Source organism: Amia ocellicauda, chromosome 19 (assembly GCF_036373705.1).
Source record: "Amia ocellicauda isolate fAmiCal2 chromosome 19, fAmiCal2.hap1, whole genome shotgun sequence".
Taxonomy (NCBI): Eukaryota; Metazoa; Chordata; class Actinopteri; order Amiiformes; family Amiidae; genus Amia; species Amia ocellicauda.
The window spans coordinates 11,648,993-11,668,968 of NC_089868.1; the positions used below are offsets into that span (position 1 = coordinate 11,648,993).

At 39.5% G+C, this 19,976-nt stretch overlaps 1 protein-coding gene and 1 long non-coding RNA gene across 2 annotated transcripts in view; one reads left to right on the forward strand and one right to left on the reverse strand.

Moving 5' to 3' along the window:
- The window catches only part of dnai3 (dynein axonemal intermediate chain 3), a 28,739-nt gene extending 12,154 nt beyond the window's left edge, over positions 1–16,585 (forward strand). Inside the window, exons 8-23 of the mRNA XM_066691966.1 lie at positions 662–778; positions 1,333–1,523; positions 2,006–2,130; positions 2,623–2,712; positions 4,017–4,109; positions 7,005–7,127; positions 8,706–8,779; positions 9,346–9,496; positions 9,738–9,834; positions 11,146–11,267; positions 11,359–11,422; positions 12,457–12,587; positions 14,008–14,212; positions 14,618–14,709; positions 15,165–15,287; positions 16,220–16,585. Of these exons, the coding sequence (XP_066548063.1) occupies positions 662–778; positions 1,333–1,523; positions 2,006–2,130; positions 2,623–2,712; positions 4,017–4,109; positions 7,005–7,127; positions 8,706–8,779; positions 9,346–9,496; positions 9,738–9,834; positions 11,146–11,267; positions 11,359–11,422; positions 12,457–12,587; positions 14,008–14,212; positions 14,618–14,709; positions 15,165–15,287; positions 16,220–16,378 (1,957 nt within the window). The 3' untranslated portion in view covers positions 16,379–16,585. The remainder of the gene's footprint in view (positions 1–661; positions 779–1,332; positions 1,524–2,005; positions 2,131–2,622; positions 2,713–4,016; positions 4,110–7,004; positions 7,128–8,705; positions 8,780–9,345; positions 9,497–9,737; positions 9,835–11,145; positions 11,268–11,358; positions 11,423–12,456; positions 12,588–14,007; positions 14,213–14,617; positions 14,710–15,164; positions 15,288–16,219) is intronic.
- A 282-nt stretch (positions 16,586–16,867) lies between these two features.
- On the reverse strand, positions 16,868–19,767 carry LOC136714913 (uncharacterized). Its single transcript, XR_010805069.1, has 3 exons — positions 19,432–19,767; positions 19,176–19,266; positions 16,868–17,127 (listed from the first exon to the last, which is right to left on the reverse strand). It is a non-coding gene; the product is annotated as an uncharacterized LOC136714913 (long non-coding RNA).
- Between the last annotated feature and the right edge of the window lie 209 nt (positions 19,768–19,976).

A 19,976-nucleotide genomic window follows, 5' to 3' on the forward strand; every position in this document is an offset into this window, starting at 1 on the left:
CCAGGCCACCTTCTTCCATTGCTCTGTGTTTCAGTTCTGATGCTCACGTGCCCATTGTAGGCGCTTTCGGCAGTGGACAGGGGTCAGCATGGGCACCCTGATTGGTCTGCGGCTACGCAGCCCCATACACAACAAACTGCGATGCATTGTGTGTTCTGACACCTTTCTATCAGAACCAGCATTCACTTTTTCAGCAATTTGAGCTACAGTAGCTCATCTGTTGGATCGGACCACACGGGCCAGCATTCGCTCCCCACGTGCATCAATGTGCCTTGGCCGCCCATGACCCTGTCGCCGGTTCACCGCTTTTCCTTCCTTGGACCACTTTTGATAGGTACTGACCACTGCAGACTGGGAACACCCCACAAGAGCTGCAGTTTTGGAGATGCTCTGACCCAGTCATTCCAGCCATCATAATTTGGCCCTTGTCAAAGTCGCTCAGATCCTTACGCTTGCCCATTTTTCCTGCTTCTAACACATCAACTTTGAGGACAAAATGTTCACTTGCTGCCTAATATATCCCACCCACTGACAGGTGCCATGATAACGAGATTATCAGTGTTATTCACTTCACCTGTCAGTGGTCATAATGTTATGGCTGATCAGTGTATATATATATACAGTAATAGTCTGTATGGATTATGGATATTCTACCTTTCAGGATGTACCCGAAGAATGCCTGCACCCAGTATGTCCCCAGAGAGTTCACAGAGCAAGAGAAGGAGGACTGCATGAACTCTGAAAACCTTAAAAATGTAATCAACTCAGTGGCACTCAGGTAATTAAAGGGTTAATGTCCCCCATGCTACCACATTTGTAGGGTTGCAGACAAACATTTGCACTGTGTATGTGTGTAGTGAAAATGAAACTCTTAATTGTGTAAATCATAGGAATTCATGTAAACCAAGTTCAAGTAAAAAAAAATAAAGTTCTGCTAAATTGATTCGTAAAAGGTTTCATATGACGCATACATACCCAGAGAACCTAAATAAAAATGAAATATAGTCTTGGGAAGCAGATGTTTTGTATTGTACTGTACTTTCATTCAAAAGTAGCTGAACCCTAGCTGACTTTTCAGGGCTAGGTATGCACCGCTTAACTCAAATCAAACTGAGAACATACTCGTAAGGCAGTCTGAGACACAAATATATAAAGAAAAAGGAAAAAAAAAACATCTGGCAAATATTTATGTAGGTTGTTTTATTGTGGTGTTGTCAAGGGCTGGCAGTATAACCGGCAAAACATTTATCTTCTCTCGCTTCATGAATGCCAGAAATGTATGCAGGGGGAAACCTGAGCTTCTTCCACTTTGTCTCTGGTCTCTCCACGCAGGTTTGAAGTAGCTTTACAGCAGAACGAAATAATGGACGTGTTCTTCGATGACTGGGGGGCGTTGGGCGAGGATGAAGATGCATTTGGGGGGAAGGCGGACATGCACCTCAAAGAGTACCAGTCCTTCACTGACCTGCACTTCAGCAAAGAGAAAAGTGTCAGCTGTGTCAAATGGCACCCCACCATCAGCGGTGAGACATCTCTTCTCCATTGTCACTTCACTCAAAAAGAAAAGGTTTTCATAAGTACCAAAGCCTGGATCGAGAGGCTTGAAATCAGTGTTGATATGTCTACATCTTTTGTTGATTACAAGTACCGTAAATGTGTAGACTTGCCAGCTTCCACACGCAAAGTGTTAGACCACCAAGGCTAAGCATGGTGTGTTCGTTGAAGGGAGATAGGAGAGAGAAACGGAAAGGGGCCAAGAGATTGTGTCAGGGATGCACAACTCCAGGACAGCAGAGAAGCATACTTTTAACCTTTTCTTCTAAAAGATGTCACATTCTGCCTTTGTAGTTATAATTCATAAGACAAGTAATAACAATAATACACGCACAACATGTAACCTTACACAAATATCAGCAGCCACACAATCACGCTCATTTGTGATACAGCTGGCACTCCCTACTACACGCCTGCTCAAGGTTTGGCTGTTGTGATGTGGTTGTTTCAGGAGTAATTGCAGTAGCTGTTACAGAGAGGTTGTCCTTTGAAGACCGGATCAACCTTTCAACTAAGCTGCTCCTGAGCCCTTCACTCATTCTCTTCTGGAGTTTCTCTGATCCTATTAATCCTCAGGTATGTCTGACTCCCTGCTTATATGTTTTGTTTTCAGTACCATTTTCAGCATTTGGATGGTTGCTAAAATCAAATGGTTCCTGCCTGGAACCCCCAAATCATGAAACAAACAGTTCATCTGGTAGACTTGGCTTGGGGTAGAATCACGATGTGGAAACGCATTGGTCTTACTTGAGATTTGGAACTCACGCACGACACTGCAAACAGATATTACTGAATGTACAGACTTACTTTTGAAAGCAGTTTTCAGAGACAAAGTGGGGTAGGGTGATGTCAGTGCTATATCTGCTTTTTTATTTCCCTACTTGAATGTTCTGTACCGAGGCTAGCATCGGGGTTGAGTGAGCTTGACTGTGGTAGTGGAAAGAAAGTCATTAACAGCACACACAGCAGTGTTTGGCAGCGGTATTGAATGAAATGGGGTGTAGCAGATGATATATAGACTCCTCCTTTTGATAGACGCTTTTTATCCCATTGCATTATTCTCTGCAGTTGCGGTTGGAGTGCCCAGATGACATCTACTGCTTTGAGTTCTGCCCCTCGGATCCGACTATCATTGTTGGTGGCTGCTTTAATGGCCAGGTGCTGATTCTCCTTCTCCATTGACTCCGGCTGACAACACAAGACAACCTTTTTGTTTTTTGTTAAGCGGTGTTAACCTCTTCAGCTGTCAAACATTAAACCATTATAACCCCCCCACCTCCACACACACTCCATTATATGTAAATACGCGTATTGTAAAATCTAAAGTTGAATTCCAAAACAAGACATCTAAACAGTAATGGGCTGAAGTGAATGAATCATGTTCAAGCAGGGGCAATAGATATCATTCCACGCCTGCAATAAATTATTGTCCTTTGTCGCTTTTTTCAAACATATTATACTTAAATATATAGAGAGTTGGCCAGCTGGAGCTCCTTCTCCTACTGAAATTAATAGCATAATGACACTTGGTTTCATAAATCCTTCACTTCACTGCTTGCATCTTCTGATAAATTCTGAATTTGATCAAAGGAAATGACCCCAACCATGTAAAAAAAAACATCAATTTAATAGTGCCAAGGTTGATATACACACAATTGGCATTTTTGGTATTAAGAGAGAAAATGGCTAGGTTCAGAAAAATACAGCTTTGAACATCACACACGATGCACCACCTGCTTACATGACATGCCTCTTGTCTTTGTCTTCATTGTTCATATCCTGACAATTTATTATACTAATAAACACCCGCTTCAACTCATAGGTGCAGGATTATGTCCCCATGTTTAGTGCAGTATCTTGACAACTTTTCCCATAGTTTTCCCATGGTTATACCATTCATGGACTTGCCATTGGTTTTCTATGGTTGTTATCATGCTGTACCGTGCCTCTCAGCTTTTCTTTGCTACACTTAGTGCTATGGAATACTACATGCATCCTTAATAAAAATGGTATCTGATCAGTGTTCCTAGAAGCTGCTAAATTAATGCCTGCGTCCAAACTTCTATACCTAGAGTTTGTCTGTAGATGCTCTTAGGACAGGATAAATGAAGGTGCATTTCTGCAAGTTGTCTATCAAACAATCCTGATTTTGTGATGTGCAATTTTAATTTTAAAGAATCCACCAAGACTGCTTTTATACTCCCCAATACTGCCAAAACAAAGGAAACTGATCACAGACCATAATGTGAGGTGGAAACTTTTTATTTGTGTTTATTACCAAGAATGGTAAAGAGCTTTTAAAGTCTGCGTTCAAATACTTAGTCCAGTGATTCCGCAGGCTATGTTTGGATTCTCCTCTCAACAGCTGCAACTCTGAGAGATATTAAGTAGGCCATCCAGATGCATTCAAATGCAAAATGTGTTAATAACGTGTCCTCTTTCCTGTCCATTGTGGATCTCAGGTGGTGTTATGGGATATCTCGATGTATACTGAGCGGTTACAGAACTCGCGCACCGGAGGAGGGAAGCACGCCCCCACCAACACAAAGTCATTAGTGAGTACCCGATAAGGCCGCTCAATTTAACAGTGTAAACGTTTGCAAGGGCCCAGCAATAGGAGCCAAGCTTTATCTGCAGCTAAGCACACATGGGCAACATCTGTAGCATACGGGATGACAACTGAACATACAATGAGAGGGGGATGCGTTTTATGTACAGTGTTTACACCAATCACCTGGCCTTGGATAAACACTGCAGATTGTCCAACACGACTCTCCACTGTTCTAATTCCCCATGCTGGGCTGAGGTATTGACTGTGATTTGTGTTTAAGCCAAAGTGATGCTCAGCAAAACAATAAGGCACAGAGCAATAGAGCAAAAATAAATAAATACATACATATACACATACATGCAGTTTTTTAAAGGTTGACTTCTTTTGGGAAAAAAATATATTTAGTGAAATAAAGAACTGAGCATAACTCTATTTCATAAAAGGTATATGTTTCAAAGCCACACAGTATCTATTCTCAGACACTGGAAAGCATTAGCCCAAGGCCATCTTTTTCTTTGAGAAAACCGCATGTTGCTTCTGTAAAGGACTTGTAACAAGACAGAGAGAAGAGCTTGAATTCTGGGGATTTACTTGCTTAACCTATATTTTCAACCTGACAATTCCTTGCATGTGCTGTCCAGACTGATTCAATTTAAAAATCATATATAAGATAAGGAATTAACACAAAAATAGCAGCTCAGATGTGTATTTTTAGGATGCTGTGTATTTCTTTAACAAAATATAACCTTGATAAATAATGAACAGTGAAACACTAAGACTACATTTCTAAGGAGCTTGGCTATACCATAATTTTTTAGTTAACCATTTATTCAGCATGTTTCAGAAGTCTATCAAACAAAGCCAGTTAAAAATACACAATTACAAAACACAAATGTAGAATCCTTATGGAATTAGACTTGGTGTCCTTATTTTTCAGCAGAAAATCTCAGGTAGGCTCAGGGAGGATTGTCAATGAATACTTATGTGTTGTATTTGCTTTTCTGAGCACTACCATATTTTATACATTTGTTCTGCCAGAAAATGATGTGTGTATAGCAAACACTAATTTACCTCAGACAAATTGTGGCAATTCACAGGCTTATTTATATAGGAGAATCACTACCCTGCTACCCTGTGGGTTATTTGTCATTCTCTGGTTGTCAGTATTTAAAGAAGACTGTTTATCCTTTTAGTCAGACAAATTCAAAGCCTGACAGCTGCTTTGAGAGAGCCTCCTTTTAGTATTGACTTGCTAAACCTTGCAGAGAATACTACAGAACACAGTTAGGCATTAATACAACCAGAGCCATTCCTCCGAAATATTCAGTGTCCCACTCTAAAGTTGAATTCTATATCAAAATAGTACTTATTTTTTATTTGTTTTAATGTACCCAGGGTGCTTTAGTTCAAAAAACATAATTCCTTAAGCATGAAAAGAAACCATATCAATATTTAGTCCTAATTGTAATAAAACTAAAATAATTACTAACGAGAAGGTGTTGGGAAACATAGACAAAAAACAAACACACTTCGTTAGATGGTCATATGATCAAATTAATGTCATGCTAATAAAGCCGTATTTAAGTCTTCAATGTCATGCATGGTTGCATGGCCCTGGTTTTAAAATGTACAGGCCCACCCAGCTTGCTTTTTTTTAAACGGCAAGTCTTACTAAAATTAGCCTCTAGACTTTCATTACGATCTCATGACTGGGGTATCAGAAGGGGTATCCATTGCTCCCTCTCTGTTCCCTATTTTCAACATGCTCTTTGAAGTCCCGATGGGAAGGAAGTGTTAACTAGGTAGTAATACGAAACCCAGAGATATCTAGTAGCACAGCATTGAAATATTAATAAGTTATGAATGTGCAAATGGTGACATAATCCAAAGATCTGGATGCTAATTAGAAACAGACAAATGACACGAATGCCCTTAAAGACAGAAAAATATTCCTGAAAACCGAAGCCATGTGCACCGTCTGGAATAAAGGCGTGAAGAATGGGATCGTTTATATTTGAAGGACATTGCCAATTTTTTTTATTTTTCTTCCCCAGTGTTTTCCTAGAGTGTTTGCATACTTTGTGATTTGAATGAGATGGCTCCCAACTGAACTGGCATATTCCAATCTTTTGAGGTTGTTCAAAACTTTGATCCTTATTGATCCTGTCTGAAGAAATTTAAATAAAAGAAGAAAGCACACCATGCAAAAATAACTGGTCCAAAGTTTGCTGATACTGGAAAACACAACACTGTTTGAAATATTATGTCTGAGGAATCCCAAAGGACTCCACCTACAAGCTTGTCTCACAGAATATTTGGTAAAAGTGCATTAGTGTGAAAATATCAAGATCAATATCTGAGATACAGGTTCTTGAAACAAAAAAAATCTAAGAGTTACAAAAATGCAAGGTGGGAACCAGTATAAATTGTGAAGGAAACCCTGAAACTTGTTTCCACCTTTGGCAATGCATCCTGCATATTTGCTTGACCATTATTTTACATCTCTTGACTGTTCCAGAATATTCTCTTTGTTCCCAGTGGTTCAGAGCAGTGAAAGTTCATCTGATCACTTGCAGCTGTTACTGCCCACTCCAAACTGTTTTCCCTGAGTTTATAACCATGGAAACTGGCAACCAGCCTCTCAACTCCATGCGCTTTCCTTGTTGTGTTGGTGAGAGGGTTGGCTGATGCAATACCACAGGCATGCGAGTGCACCTGGTATTCTTGATATTGCTGGCTTTGGAAATGCATCGCGATCAAGGCTTTTACACATGGGCCCCGTTTGGCAGCAGGTGGATTCTGTTATTCTGCTATTTCGTTTGTGGAATAAAGGAAATCAAAGCATGGCTTGTCAAATCATTGCCAACCCCCGCTAACATTCCCTGTTATCTCTTCCCAGTCTGGCTTTGAACATAGGCCTGAGAGTGAAGCTCCCATTGTGCGCTACTGTGCCATTGCAGCTATAGAAACTGGACACCAAGCACCCGTTACAGATGTGCAATGGTTGCCAGACTACTATGAGGTAAGTGAGGACGTAGAACTTTCCTTTTCCCTTTTCACATCAAGATTCGCAGAAATGTCATGCTCAGTTAATGGGTTTCAGTTGCAAGAACATACTGAAATGCTTACGATTGTTTGTGTGCTACTGTAACTAAAGATCCATAAATGCACATCACACTGATAGTTACATACAATCAGCCCAACTTAAATGGGCCATAGCCCGCACACAACTCTGGTAACTTTCCAGTATGTTTTCTGGAGAGCTGGTATCTCTAAAGTTTGCTCTACTGCATTAATGACCAGTCAGATGCTGTTTCCATCAGTTTTTCAATAATTCTAATAACTAATTATATCTGTATGATGTTGGTTTTGTTTTTTAATTGTCAGCACAATACAATAAATATTATTTTATTAAAAGATTTTATTAAGCTACTGCATTTAACTTGAGCAGTTTGTACAAAACAAATGGTTTCAGGAAATGAAAAGTAGTATTTACCGGCATTTTCAGATATTTAATTCATTATTGGCTGTATACTGTATAATGGGTTTCTAAACTCCAGTCCTCAGATTTAAGAAAGAGTTTAACCCCACCCCCACAAAAGTTAAATCGTAACTTTTGACATTTCATATGTAAAAATTAAGGACTGGTATATTTAATTGTCCAGAAAGAAACCTGCCACAGAGTTCGGCAGCTGCTCTCAATTAACAGTGTTCAAGTTCCTCTGTCCCAGTAATCAAATCATTGGACTGAGCACAGAAAATGCCTCCGACACCAGACTGAAACCACATGCTGGGTGTCTGTTATGCATCAGAAATATTAAAAGTCCTATTTGAATAGATCCGTGCTTGGCAAGCCATGTGCTCTGAAACTTTAAGTATTATACAGAATTCCCCACTGCCTTGTGAGAGCGCTGGATCTTCGTGTCATGTTTGAGTTAAAAAAAAAAAAAAACACAAGGAGAGCACAACAAAACGGAACAATCAAAAATACCACACTTGCCAGCCTTGTTTCTAAGGAATTGTTTTCATTTCTTTTGAATAAATTGCAATGTTTTTCTCTGCAGCTGAACTCAAGTATGGTTTCATTTTATGATCTAATTAGTTTAAAATCACTTGGGATGCTGAAAGAAGGGTGAGTCACCTTGTTTCAGATGGCAAGATAACCATCAGGCCGGCAGTGGGTCACAGGAAAGCAGTGCAATGAGGTGTTGTGGGGAGCAAAGGTGAAATCTATAACAGCCCTTTAAGATATTGTGACGACATCTGGGAATTTGGCAAAGGCTTTCAGGTGGCAGAGTAATTGAATTACAGACCCCCTACAGTGGAGCTCTGAAAAGAATAGCCGGGTTTATATCTTATATTTGATATCACTTCAATTATAATACAAAAGCACAACAACAATAATACTAATACTAATATTGATACTAATATTAATCTTAATACTGATCATGATAATATATATATATATATATATATATATATATATATATATATATATGACAAACGTTACTTTTAAAATTGACATGGTTTGAAATTGACAAAGAGAAACTGTTACACATAATATGTAAATCCCATTTTACATATTTTCCTTCCTCATTAGGTCTCCAGGACTGGGGTACCACTGGAAAACAAAAATGGGATTTGTGTCCAGCTTGCCACATGTGCTCCAGACTGGTAAGGCTGTTTCCTAATATTACCCATCTCCTCCCTGGCCTAACAAGAGGTACACAAGCACTCTGAGTAAAACACTGCCCACACTTTGATCATGGTTACAGCTGTAATGAATCCTGATGCTCTGCTGCATTATGAACTCATTCGGACAGATGTTCTTCTGCTGGACTTGCTGATCATAGCAAAGGCTTTCCAAGACAGAAATGTATGATGCAGCCCCTGTTTTTTGGCTGCATTCAAATGCAAGGTTTTGTCCCAACAAATTAGCTGAATGTACTGTCATTGAAAAGGTTATGCATATTCTTACTGAAAGCATATATTACTGTGCTGAGCTGGAAAAAAATCCAGGAGACACAAAAGTTGACCCACACTGAAATATCACCTGATTTCTGTATGTATGTATGATTCGAAGCTGTAGTTACATTACTTAGGGTAGGTCTACCAAAGTCCTAATTTGGTCTAGCCCTTAACTTGTGTAGCTCCAAAATTTTTAATTTTTATTTTTAAATGATGATGGTGATTATTATTATTATTGACAAATTATTTCCATGACAACTTGATTTTTTCAGCTGTGTGTTGTTTTGGGATATCCGAGCCCCTAGAGTTGCCACCCAATCAATGGCAGACAGAAAGAAACCAGAGGAGAAACCGCTGGAAAATCCCCATGGAGTTCCTAGCACCTTCAAACACCTCGACCTCACCTGGAAACCTATCATTAGGGTATCTCATTTACACCCACAGACGTCCTTTAAAAGTTCACAGTTTAGGCATCCAGTAAACTTTCAGATCAGCCATGATTCTTATTTTTGGATGCTAAATTTGATTAAGTAAATGTTACTTGTTGATGTCAGTTAACTGTAACTGATATTTAATGAGATCACAATGTCATGTCGCCATTCTCTTCAGCAGATACAATATCACCAGGTTCACTCAAAGATATTAATAACAATCCCATTATCAGGTGTCTCTTCCAAAGATCAATACCAGTGGAGAGTACAGCCCGCTGAAATTCAGTCTGAGGGACAGTGTTGCTGAAAACCCAATGCTCACAAACGCTGGTAAGACTTTGTCTCCGAAGGCCTAAGTGAAAGCATATGCAGTAACGTGCAATCTGGAAGCCACACAAGAAGACACAGTGAATTTGGAGTTGGGGGCACTTAGCCCTACATGTGTGTGATCTCCTGAGTGCCCTGACCTCTGGCTGTGCAGGCTCAACACCTCTGCCTTCAGAGACCAAAGACACGAGGGCGCCAGCAGCTGGGGTCTCTTCGTCTGCCTATAGCCGACTGTCCGTTCGCCTTGGATCAACGAACACCTTGATCGGCAGTGCACGAGCTGCTCAAATGTCGTCTCTTGTATTCGGCTAATGTTCAACAACAGGGTAGTTGTAGATAAGGAATTACTGTATTGCATAGGCTTACAAGAGCTTGTAGACCCAGAAACGGGTTTCTTTCCAATAGCCAAATTAGTTTAAATATATATATTTAAACAAAATCAGATCCTATACTTAACTAAACAGGATGAGAATGTTATTTGGTATGTACTATTTATTTGTATGTCTAATGCCTTTGTCCAGGCGGACTAACAGGGTTCACAAGAACCATAGTACAATTATATATATATATATATATATATATATATATATATATATATATATATATATATATAAACAAAATCTAACTGCATGTATTGAAATTTGAGGTATTGGTTTAGGCCTTTGTATTCAAGCCAGCTGCGAAATCACAATCCTTGTCCTGCATAATTCCAGTTCTGTAATCAATTCTCCTCCATTTCTCATGAGTGAACTGGAAACCCCTGAAATCCCTCTTCTATTAGTGTGATTGCCTGTGCAAACTCAGCCCCAGACTCCAAATTGATGGTGTTAAATGTCCGCAGGTGCCAAAAGCACAGAAACATTCCTAAGTGTATGGTTTTGAATTGTTTTCCCAGGTCCCAGAATGCAACACATACAAGGTTAATACAATTTGCGGAGAGTGCTACTTACTCAAAGTGGGGAATTATTTATTGAAGAAAAAAAAAAAAAAAAGCATCTCTTGTGGCCCTGAGGTCATATGAAAGTTCAGCAGCATTCACAGTTTTTGCCCATGGCCCAGATAACAACGCAATCCTGGAAGGCAATGATAAATACTTTATATATACAATGAGATAAATTAAATAATGAGTAGCTGGGTTTTCACACACACATATATTTGTACAAAGGCTTTGAAATCTGTGGAAAGAGCAATATGTAAGCTTACCAATTCATAAATATTTAAGTCAATACATGAGAACATTTTGACCTAATTCCATGAAGACACATAATAGAATGGCATACATATTAAAATGCTTCTTTTAATTGTCTTATAAAGATAAAGCTCAGAATCTGGAAAACACAGATGGAGGAATTGAATACAGGGTGTTAAGAGTCCCCTCAGCTAAGCACCTCAAAACTCTGGAAGATATCAGCACCAAGTTCTTTGTGGGAACAGAAGTAAGTTATTCTAGTGTACAAATATTCTAGTTAAGGACCTCAATCTACAAATAGTACAGATGAAGGTTTCTTATTGATCTTTTTGTTTTAGGATGGAGAACTTGTGTACTTGGACTGGAAGATGGAAAAGGACAATGACTCTGGAAAAATGATTAGTAAGTCGTCCTCTTGCTCATCCCTAGACTCCCTATAGATGCTTTCATCTGCTGTATTTTCTTTTGATTGCCTATCTTAGAAAAGTAAAGCTAACATTGTTTTTTAAATTATATCAATCAATTTAATTGTATAGTGATATAAAAAGTTGTTTGCATGCAGAACATTTCTTAGTGGATTAATTTTTCCAGCCAATCACAAAAAGTAAATAAATTAAACTTTGTGTCATAATTTCTGTAAATAAAGTGTATATAAAGTGTTCCACATATTGTGCACATACTGTGTGAGATGGCTTAAATGAAATGGTGCCAAAGAAATATATTTTCATAAAGCCTACATATACAATATTTAAATAACCTAAGAGCATAGTCTCATTTAATCCCTGAAACAATACCTGCTTTTTCCCATTTAACAATGGTGCCTTTCTCAAGCAATAAAGCTTGAGGTTACCCACACAATTACATTATTTCAGTAACTGATCTGCAAATGTATGGGAAATAAAGCACATTAACCAAGCTATATATATATATATATACAAAATCTCTTTTGCTATTTTGTTTTAGATGCAATTTTGTGCAATTAAAATTTGGTGAATCGTGGTTTGGCACAGTTAAAAAGGAACAAAGGAATGAGCAATTTTAGTAGTGAATCCCATGCTTATACAGATAGTACACTGAGAACTAGAAAATATAGTTCTGTTTTAGACATTATATTCCATGGTTTAACCTATGCAGTGTGTTACCAAAACTAATAGGACAAGCCTCCCTTAAGTGTAAGGGGATTGTTTCAGAGGTCATGTGTTATGGAGTGGCTGGTTAATGTAAGGTACAGTTTAAGGCCGGTCGTTGTTTGGAATGACATATTTTACTTAAGGCATAAAATTTGCATCAGTTTGAATCAGTTGTTGCATTTGACATCTTGGCACTTTCCACAAAGTGAATGAAAGTGAAAATCCTCTCTTTGCAGTACTTTCCAAGTGGTACCTTGTTCCAAAGTTTCCCTGAGGAAATTACAACATTGTTTGTACCTCTCTCAGGTTCAAAGCCTTCCCATCGCTTTAACATTCACGACGGCCCAGTCAACACAGTGCAGAGGTCTCCATTTTTCAAAGACATCATTCTGACGGTGGGAGGCTGGACCTTCGCCATCTGGAAGGAAGGAGTCATGGTAAATGTAGTCCGAAATGGCCAACCGTGTACAAGTAGGCCAAGTTTACTTTATTGAGGCATTCCTTGAAGGTCTTCACTGACAATACTAGGAGGTAGAAAGTGTAAAAAAAATCTATATGGATTCCTCACAAAAATCTACCTCATGTAGTTATAATTTTACCGCAATGAACATACTTTAAATAAGATAACCATATGTCAAAATTATTAAACTTATTTTTACACAGTCCAGTGTGTTCGCAATGGTTGTTAGAAACGGTTTGGGTTGATCAAATCAAGGCCTTAGTAACCAACATAAAGCAGTACAGGGATTTGCATCATTCAGCAAGAGTTTAACAACAGCGAACACTATTCTTATGGTTACTGTCCCTTCTCAAACAACAGAAAAGCACGGCTTGTTTTGTTTCAAATCTGTCAGCCTTATGGTCACCACCTACCCCCAAGGGCCATTATCTCCCAAGTTATTATCTTGGAAAAAAGAAATCACCTCTGTCTTCCATAACAACATATACTTAATCCTAGGTGCATTGAAACAAAATGTCTGTAGGCATTAAATAAATTGAAAATTGACAATCGCTTCACACAAATTAAAGACTGTATGTGTAACATGAGTGGCAGATGACTGTGAAGATTTTAAACAAAACAAAAAAGAAAGAAAAAAATCTAAACTCCCACTGATCCGGAGTTATGTGAAGCTCTTGTTTAAGAAATTGCACTGGAAATGGTCCAGCGATTTTTAATCATTGTTTATATTAAACAGAAAGAGTATCAAATTGCTACAAGATAAATCGTTTGTGTTCACTAAACAAGCGGTCTGAGAGCTAGGTTTTTCAAACATCTGCTCATTTAGGACAGTTTTGTTTACATTAAGCAAAAAATCTGCACTTTCTATAGCATGCTATCTCATGTCACAACGAGAGACCAGGTTCACCCAAGTGAACTTCTAAAATTCAAATTCGGTTGAGAAGCCTTGTCATAAACAGGCCTTTATACTGAACCATTGAGTTTTCATTATACTCTCCTTTCTGTATAAGCAATATTTTGTTTAGGTCTGCTTCCTTATTTTTATGCATTAAATTAGTGTGCAGTAGCACTGAAACTGAGCAGAAATTTGTGTTTTTTAATGCCTTCCTCATATTACAGATGCATTGGTATATGAATTTTAAATTATGAAATAATAAAAAACACATTAGTTTTCAGCATGAGCTTTTCCGTGTATTAGTTAGTTTATACTTGTGGTTTACGCTACTGCTATTGAGACTTACTGCGAGCACCAGTCTTGTGGTTTTTTTTTTCAATTAGTGCACTTAGGAAAACAAATATACAGCTTGATACAGTCTTCCCAGTATTCAATGTCAAGTCCTCTTCATGTGAAGTGCACTGATGATACCTCTTGCCTGGGCCTGACGCTTGTGTTGCAGATTGGGCCGCTCATGCACTCGGCATGTTCTCAGAAGAAGTGCACCGTGGGAAACTGGTCCCTCTCCCGACCCGGGGTGTTCTTCATCGGGAAGGAGGATGGAAGTATTGAAGTGTGGGATCTAATGGAGAAAAGCCACGAGCCTTCCCAAATCCAGAACATAACCACTGCCTCTATCACCTGCATCAAACCCTGGATTGTCTCTTGTGAGTACCCAGCATAGGACAGCAGTGGGATCTCTTCTTTTCTGTGAGGGGCAGTGTGGTTTTGTGGAACAGGTCCAGCCGAGGTTGCCTTCTCATACTGTAGACTACAGCAGGAAGTGTGGTGAGGCCTCTCAGCCATGCCAATAATTCGTCCAATCAGACCAGGACAGGATGTGTGCAAAACCAATTCATTCTCTCTTCCCTTCCCATTTTTTCTGCCTTAAAACTGGATAAATATGATTGAATTTCCAATCATCACCATCTTAAAGCTGCAAGTAATTTCATTTTATATGCCAGGCTTTCAAGAGGAGGGGTGAAAAGGCCTTGGCGTTACACGTAACCTTACAGATCTTCTCGGATCTTGTCATGCCCTTCTTTTCGATATGTGGTTTTTATTTTTATTAGCGAAGCAGCACCTCCTGGCTGTGTCTGATGAGCTCGGGACCCTGCACATTCTGGAGATCCCATGGACTCTGCACAGCCCCTCCGTCAATGAGGTAAAAAGCTGGGAGTTTCAGCAGACCTATTCCTGTACTCAATTTACGGGTCTTGCAAGAAAAAAACTAAAATCTTAAAACGCACATACCTCGATTCCAAGTTAGCAAAAGCCCTGTGTCTTTTAACATAGACTCTCTGTATTTTTGCCAAGTGACCATGACAAGAAGAGATTGCAGAGGGATCAGATTGCAATTTAATACACAGATGATGTGTGAGTGCAGAAAGGCCGTGTCCGGCAAAATATTTTTCACGTCAATCTTCTAAGTCAGGGGTCTGTAATACATGTATGCATACCTGTTTCAGAAAGAGGACACTTGTAGTTCACCCTACTTTTAAGTTCCCCCATATAGAATAAGGAACCAATTGAACAGAAGTGTCTACATTAACTGCCAGGTGCAATTGTGATGGATTCGGGTATTATGGATCTCTTATAAAAACTCTGTTCACCGAGCAGTGCTTCAGCACGAGCAAGTACTTTGAGAGAGAAGTCAGCCACCTGGAGTACTTTGAGGAACGGCATGCGTTCAGAGCGAAAGAGAAGAACGACATGGAGGCTGAGGAACAGAGGAGAAAAACGGTAAATATACATCCACTGGGGCTCAACGAAAAGCCTTTCAATTGTGCTTCCTTATCGGTCAACACAGCATCGCACTTAAAGGGGGGGCCGTGCTTCTGTATACGACGGATCCCTCTACTCTTGCAAAACACATTTCTTTCTGCTGGTAAACATCAGTATTGTTTGCTTTCAGAGGCAAGAACAGCTGCTATCACACTGCTCCTGAAATTAGGCTTTAGAGATGTAACAATTCTATCTTGATATTATTTTAACAGAAAAGAAAACAACTGAGGCACCAAGACAATTTATAGTCATGCTCGTTATTGTGAACCCCCCCACCCTGCACACACGCATACAATGAATTCCTAATCAAATAGCACAAGATACCTCAAGCATTTCAAAAACAGACCCGGGTTATTATTGCTGTCAACCGATCTGCGTATTTGTGTTACAACAGGCTGGCTGGTACCACTCAAAAACAAACCCGATCAGATAAAGACAATGTGCCCTTATGCCCCCTCCCCTCAACGCCGAACTCTTCCTCTAGTGACGCTCATAACTATCCGAGCGTTTTACCTTTGAGATGAAAGATTAAAGAGCTGTCCTGTGTGGTTTAGGTTTATATCACTCAGAAGACATGACCAACAAACAGAAGGTGCTACAAGGTATTGTTTAGGTTTGTACTTGGAATTGCACGCTTGTTGTTGTTATTAAAACCTAGAGAAAACACAGTGTCAGTTCATAAAGTTGTTAGATTCAGCTGTCAGCACTTACTGCTTAATAATCACACTAACAGTACAAATAATAATCACCATCATCATCACAGCGATAACATGACTATAAATAATAATCTTGAAGGCTTCTCTGTATTTATGCCTTGAGAATCTAGGAGAGCATTTTTTCTTGAACTTCTTTTCTCTTCATCTGTTTGTTTCGATCTGTTTTTCACACAGGAACCCATCATCCCTGAGAAAACAGCCAAGCAACTGGAAGAGGAAGTGCTGAAAGAGTATGAGCAGTATCTGGAGCTGGAGAAAAGGATCCTTAAAGAGATGGGGCTTCTTCCTGAGGAGGAGGAGAAAGAGAAATTACCTGAAATTAACTCTCATTGAAGGCCAGTTACATAATTTTAAATTGGAAATTGCTTTATTGGTATGACAGTTATAATACTTCCTTAGGATCAGTTACTTTAAGTGCGCATAGATTATTTTCATGTGATATACCACTGTTCATATTTTTTATTTTCCACTTGTACAGAATATAAGTGGACTTTGTCCCTTTGTAGATGACATTATTAAACAAGTCAAATTGGAGCGTTTTTTTTTTTTAATTTTCTGTTTGCTATGAGCTCACCTGGAGGCATTGGTTCGTGACATTTCCCAGGTGACTTTGTGTGCTCACTTCTGTTTGAGAATAATTTCCAACATTTGGTCGCTAAGGGAGGCTACAGCTTTAGAACTGAGACCTCTGCTTAGAAACAGGATCGAGGGGGGTTTGGCCCTGAAGATTCCCTAAATAGATTCCACTGTGATTCCCTTCATCTGCTACCCATTAACACTCAATAGCAGCATTGTCTGAGTTAAACTGATGCTTACCTTGGCTTCTCAATTAATCCACTTTAATGGATATTGCATTGGTGTCCTGGCCACCTGGAATACTGGGCGTGTCTTCAATGCTCATCTCACAAGATCCTGGAAGCAGAGCAGGGGGGGTGGAGCAGAAGGGAAGACAGCTGTGGCTGAACATAGTAGTTGAAGAGTTTTCAGTACTGGTTTAGGGGAATCCTTAAACTGGACTCCTCTTGTCACAGAAACAATCCTTGCCTGGAGTTGTCCTTTTCCACGTCAGGGACAGCTAAAGCCTGCACCCAAAATCCCAACAGCAAATAATAATGGATGAATGAACACTTTGTGCAGTTATAGTTCTAAATATGCAGGAAGTATCTAACTCAGGAAGGAGTACATGCTCCATCATATGATCCGACTACAGCTTAAATTGATCAGATAATGCTCTTTAACGTCCCCACTTAAGATCTGGCAAAAACACAAACTTACTGAGCTTTTCGAAAAGTGTTTTGAAACTTTTCTTATTATTATTATTTCGTTTGTTTAAAACTACGACATACATTCAGAAACAAGAAGCAAAACTCAACATGTATAAATATGCAGATTGAGCTTTTTTGGCTAGATATTCTTAAAATATATTCTACTGCATATTGCAAATATATTCTACTGCATTCAAAATTAGATCCACTGAAGAGATAGAAAAACAGTTTGCACCCATCAATAATGGAGACCATGTATATCTATATCTTTATTTTGTATTGTTAAACACCTAACCAACATCAGTATGTTTTCCCTCTAGAAAGAAATCAGACATTTCATACTTTTAATCAGGCCTGTGTCTGTGCATGATCTCTTCTCCAGAAACAACGTCTGTTTGGGAACAGTTTAGCCCGGTCTGTTTAAGGCTAAACAGTAAACAACACCGCCCTTTAGTCACGGTATTTGCAGGAGCTCCGGTCATAGTCTTTAATGAGCACCAACGAGCATGCGGTTAATATTACAGTGGGCTTGCATGTTCTGCCTGCGTACCCCTTTGCACTGTGAGCTCATGCATTATGCAGCGTGCTGCTGCCTGTTGCCAGGTTTCCCCCGACTGGGTTAGATGCCACGTAACTGAGCGCAGGCTGTCGAGCGGAAATGAAATGCACCAGAGCTGGGCAGATTAAACACTATACGGGTGACTTCACTCTTTCCATGACTCACAGAACCGTCCAAGGGGTCGTAGATTGTGCTGAGGCAGACGTCCATATAGCTGAGGCAACGCCGGCGACAGAAACAAAAGACACGCATGGGATTTCTGCAAAGATGCGCCCAGAAAATCTATTATCACTGTTCGGGTGTCTCCTCACACTCCTCAGATCAAAGAATGTATCCATCTTAATTTATAGAGGAATTATTTGGTTCTCTGTCTTATTAGAATGAATATGCCCAGTTGAACCCCAACAACGCCCTCATTTTACAAATTACATAATAAACTCAAATTTAACTTCTTAGACAGGTCTCTGAAATAAAGATGCTATTTAGTTAAAATCCATCCTGGACATCCTGGAAACATCTTATTCCATTCCACTACACGACCAAAGGAAGCATCACAACAAGATTCTGGCAAATGAGCGATCTTGCGTTTTCAAGCGAAGACATTTATTTTGTCGTCTTAACTTCAGCTGATTGCTTAATTTAAGCCCCAATCTATTTCCAAAGAAAATGGACACCTCCTCCCCCTCGTCCAAATAAAAAAAAAAAAAGCATTCTTATTTTATAACACTCCCTGGAGGTTCCCCTGTCTTGGGTATACAATGAAAGCAGGTGCTGTGCAGAGGGGGTGTAAATCAGCTTGTCTAATTCATCTATTACATGGCTATTGTGCTGGCTCGCAGTGCTCAGTGGGAGAGGGGAGACTAAAGAAATTCAATAGGCTTTCGGCACATGTGTAAATCTCTGCAGATTTCTACACTTCGCACATGTTCTCTCTCTCCAGCTCAGCTGCAAAGAAATGTGCTGCTGCCGAGTTCTCCCAAACACGACGGCCTTTACAGACCACAGCTGGCGTTGTGTGCCGCAGGACAACCGACTTCAAGTGAAAGTGGGAAACGCAAAAGGTGGACAAATACTATGCACTACTTCTTGTAATCGTGTTGTGGATATCCAATCTGTTGTTTATGACAGTTCTTCAGATATATTATCTAACACACACAGATGAACCTCATTTGGCCAATGACACTATTGTACACAAGCCTGGTCCACCTGGTAAATTCGGTGGCTCAAAGTTAGAAACAGAAACCAAATTCGGTGCGAACAAATCATTTCAAAGAGCTGGTGGAGTTAAGAAATGGGTTGATCTTACCAAGTTTTTGAAGAAGGGGGTCGTCCAGATGAGCAGCACCAAGCAGGCAACTTGTAGTTTCTAACGGTGTTGAACAGCTCAAGATCACACCCTGTCAAAAAGAGTATTTGTGAGGCTGGCCAAAATATGTATGCACTTTGTATACTTTGTTGTATTGGTACTTGATAATGCCATGATACACTTCTTCCCCAGAATCTGGAAGTAGCTTAATACAGGTGATTGTCCAAATCTTGAGAGATTTGGACAACCGTCTCACCCCAAAACCTTCTTCCACATGTCTGCTGTATCAGTTACTTGCTTTGTCGTTGGCTTCACAGTGGCATCTCTGACTGCTTTCCTGCTTCATCTGGGTACAGATTAGGTTTTAGGAAGCTCATTCCACTTCTCAATGATGGTCTTCACTGCATTCGGTGACTTATAAAAACACCCCGGTCTTCATGGTTGGTTTGACATACCACTATGTAAGCTGTGGCTTGAAATTCACTATGTAACTGAGGAAACTTGAGTAAATTTACTCTGAAGTCAAGTTAATTCGCTTTCATTAAACAGAGACAGCGCCAATGTCACAAATTTTGAAACCTTTTCAAGCAAATCTTGGTGTTGAATACGTATGGAATTGAGAATCTTCAAATTTTATCTGAAAATTGAACTTACTTACATAATATCAGCATTTTTTCGCTTTATCACTTTGGAGTAGATTATGACAGTTTCATGATTACAAACAAACATCATACAAATTATAGAAACTTGTGGTGAATACTTTTGCAAGACATTGTATATGGATATAACACGGAATACAAC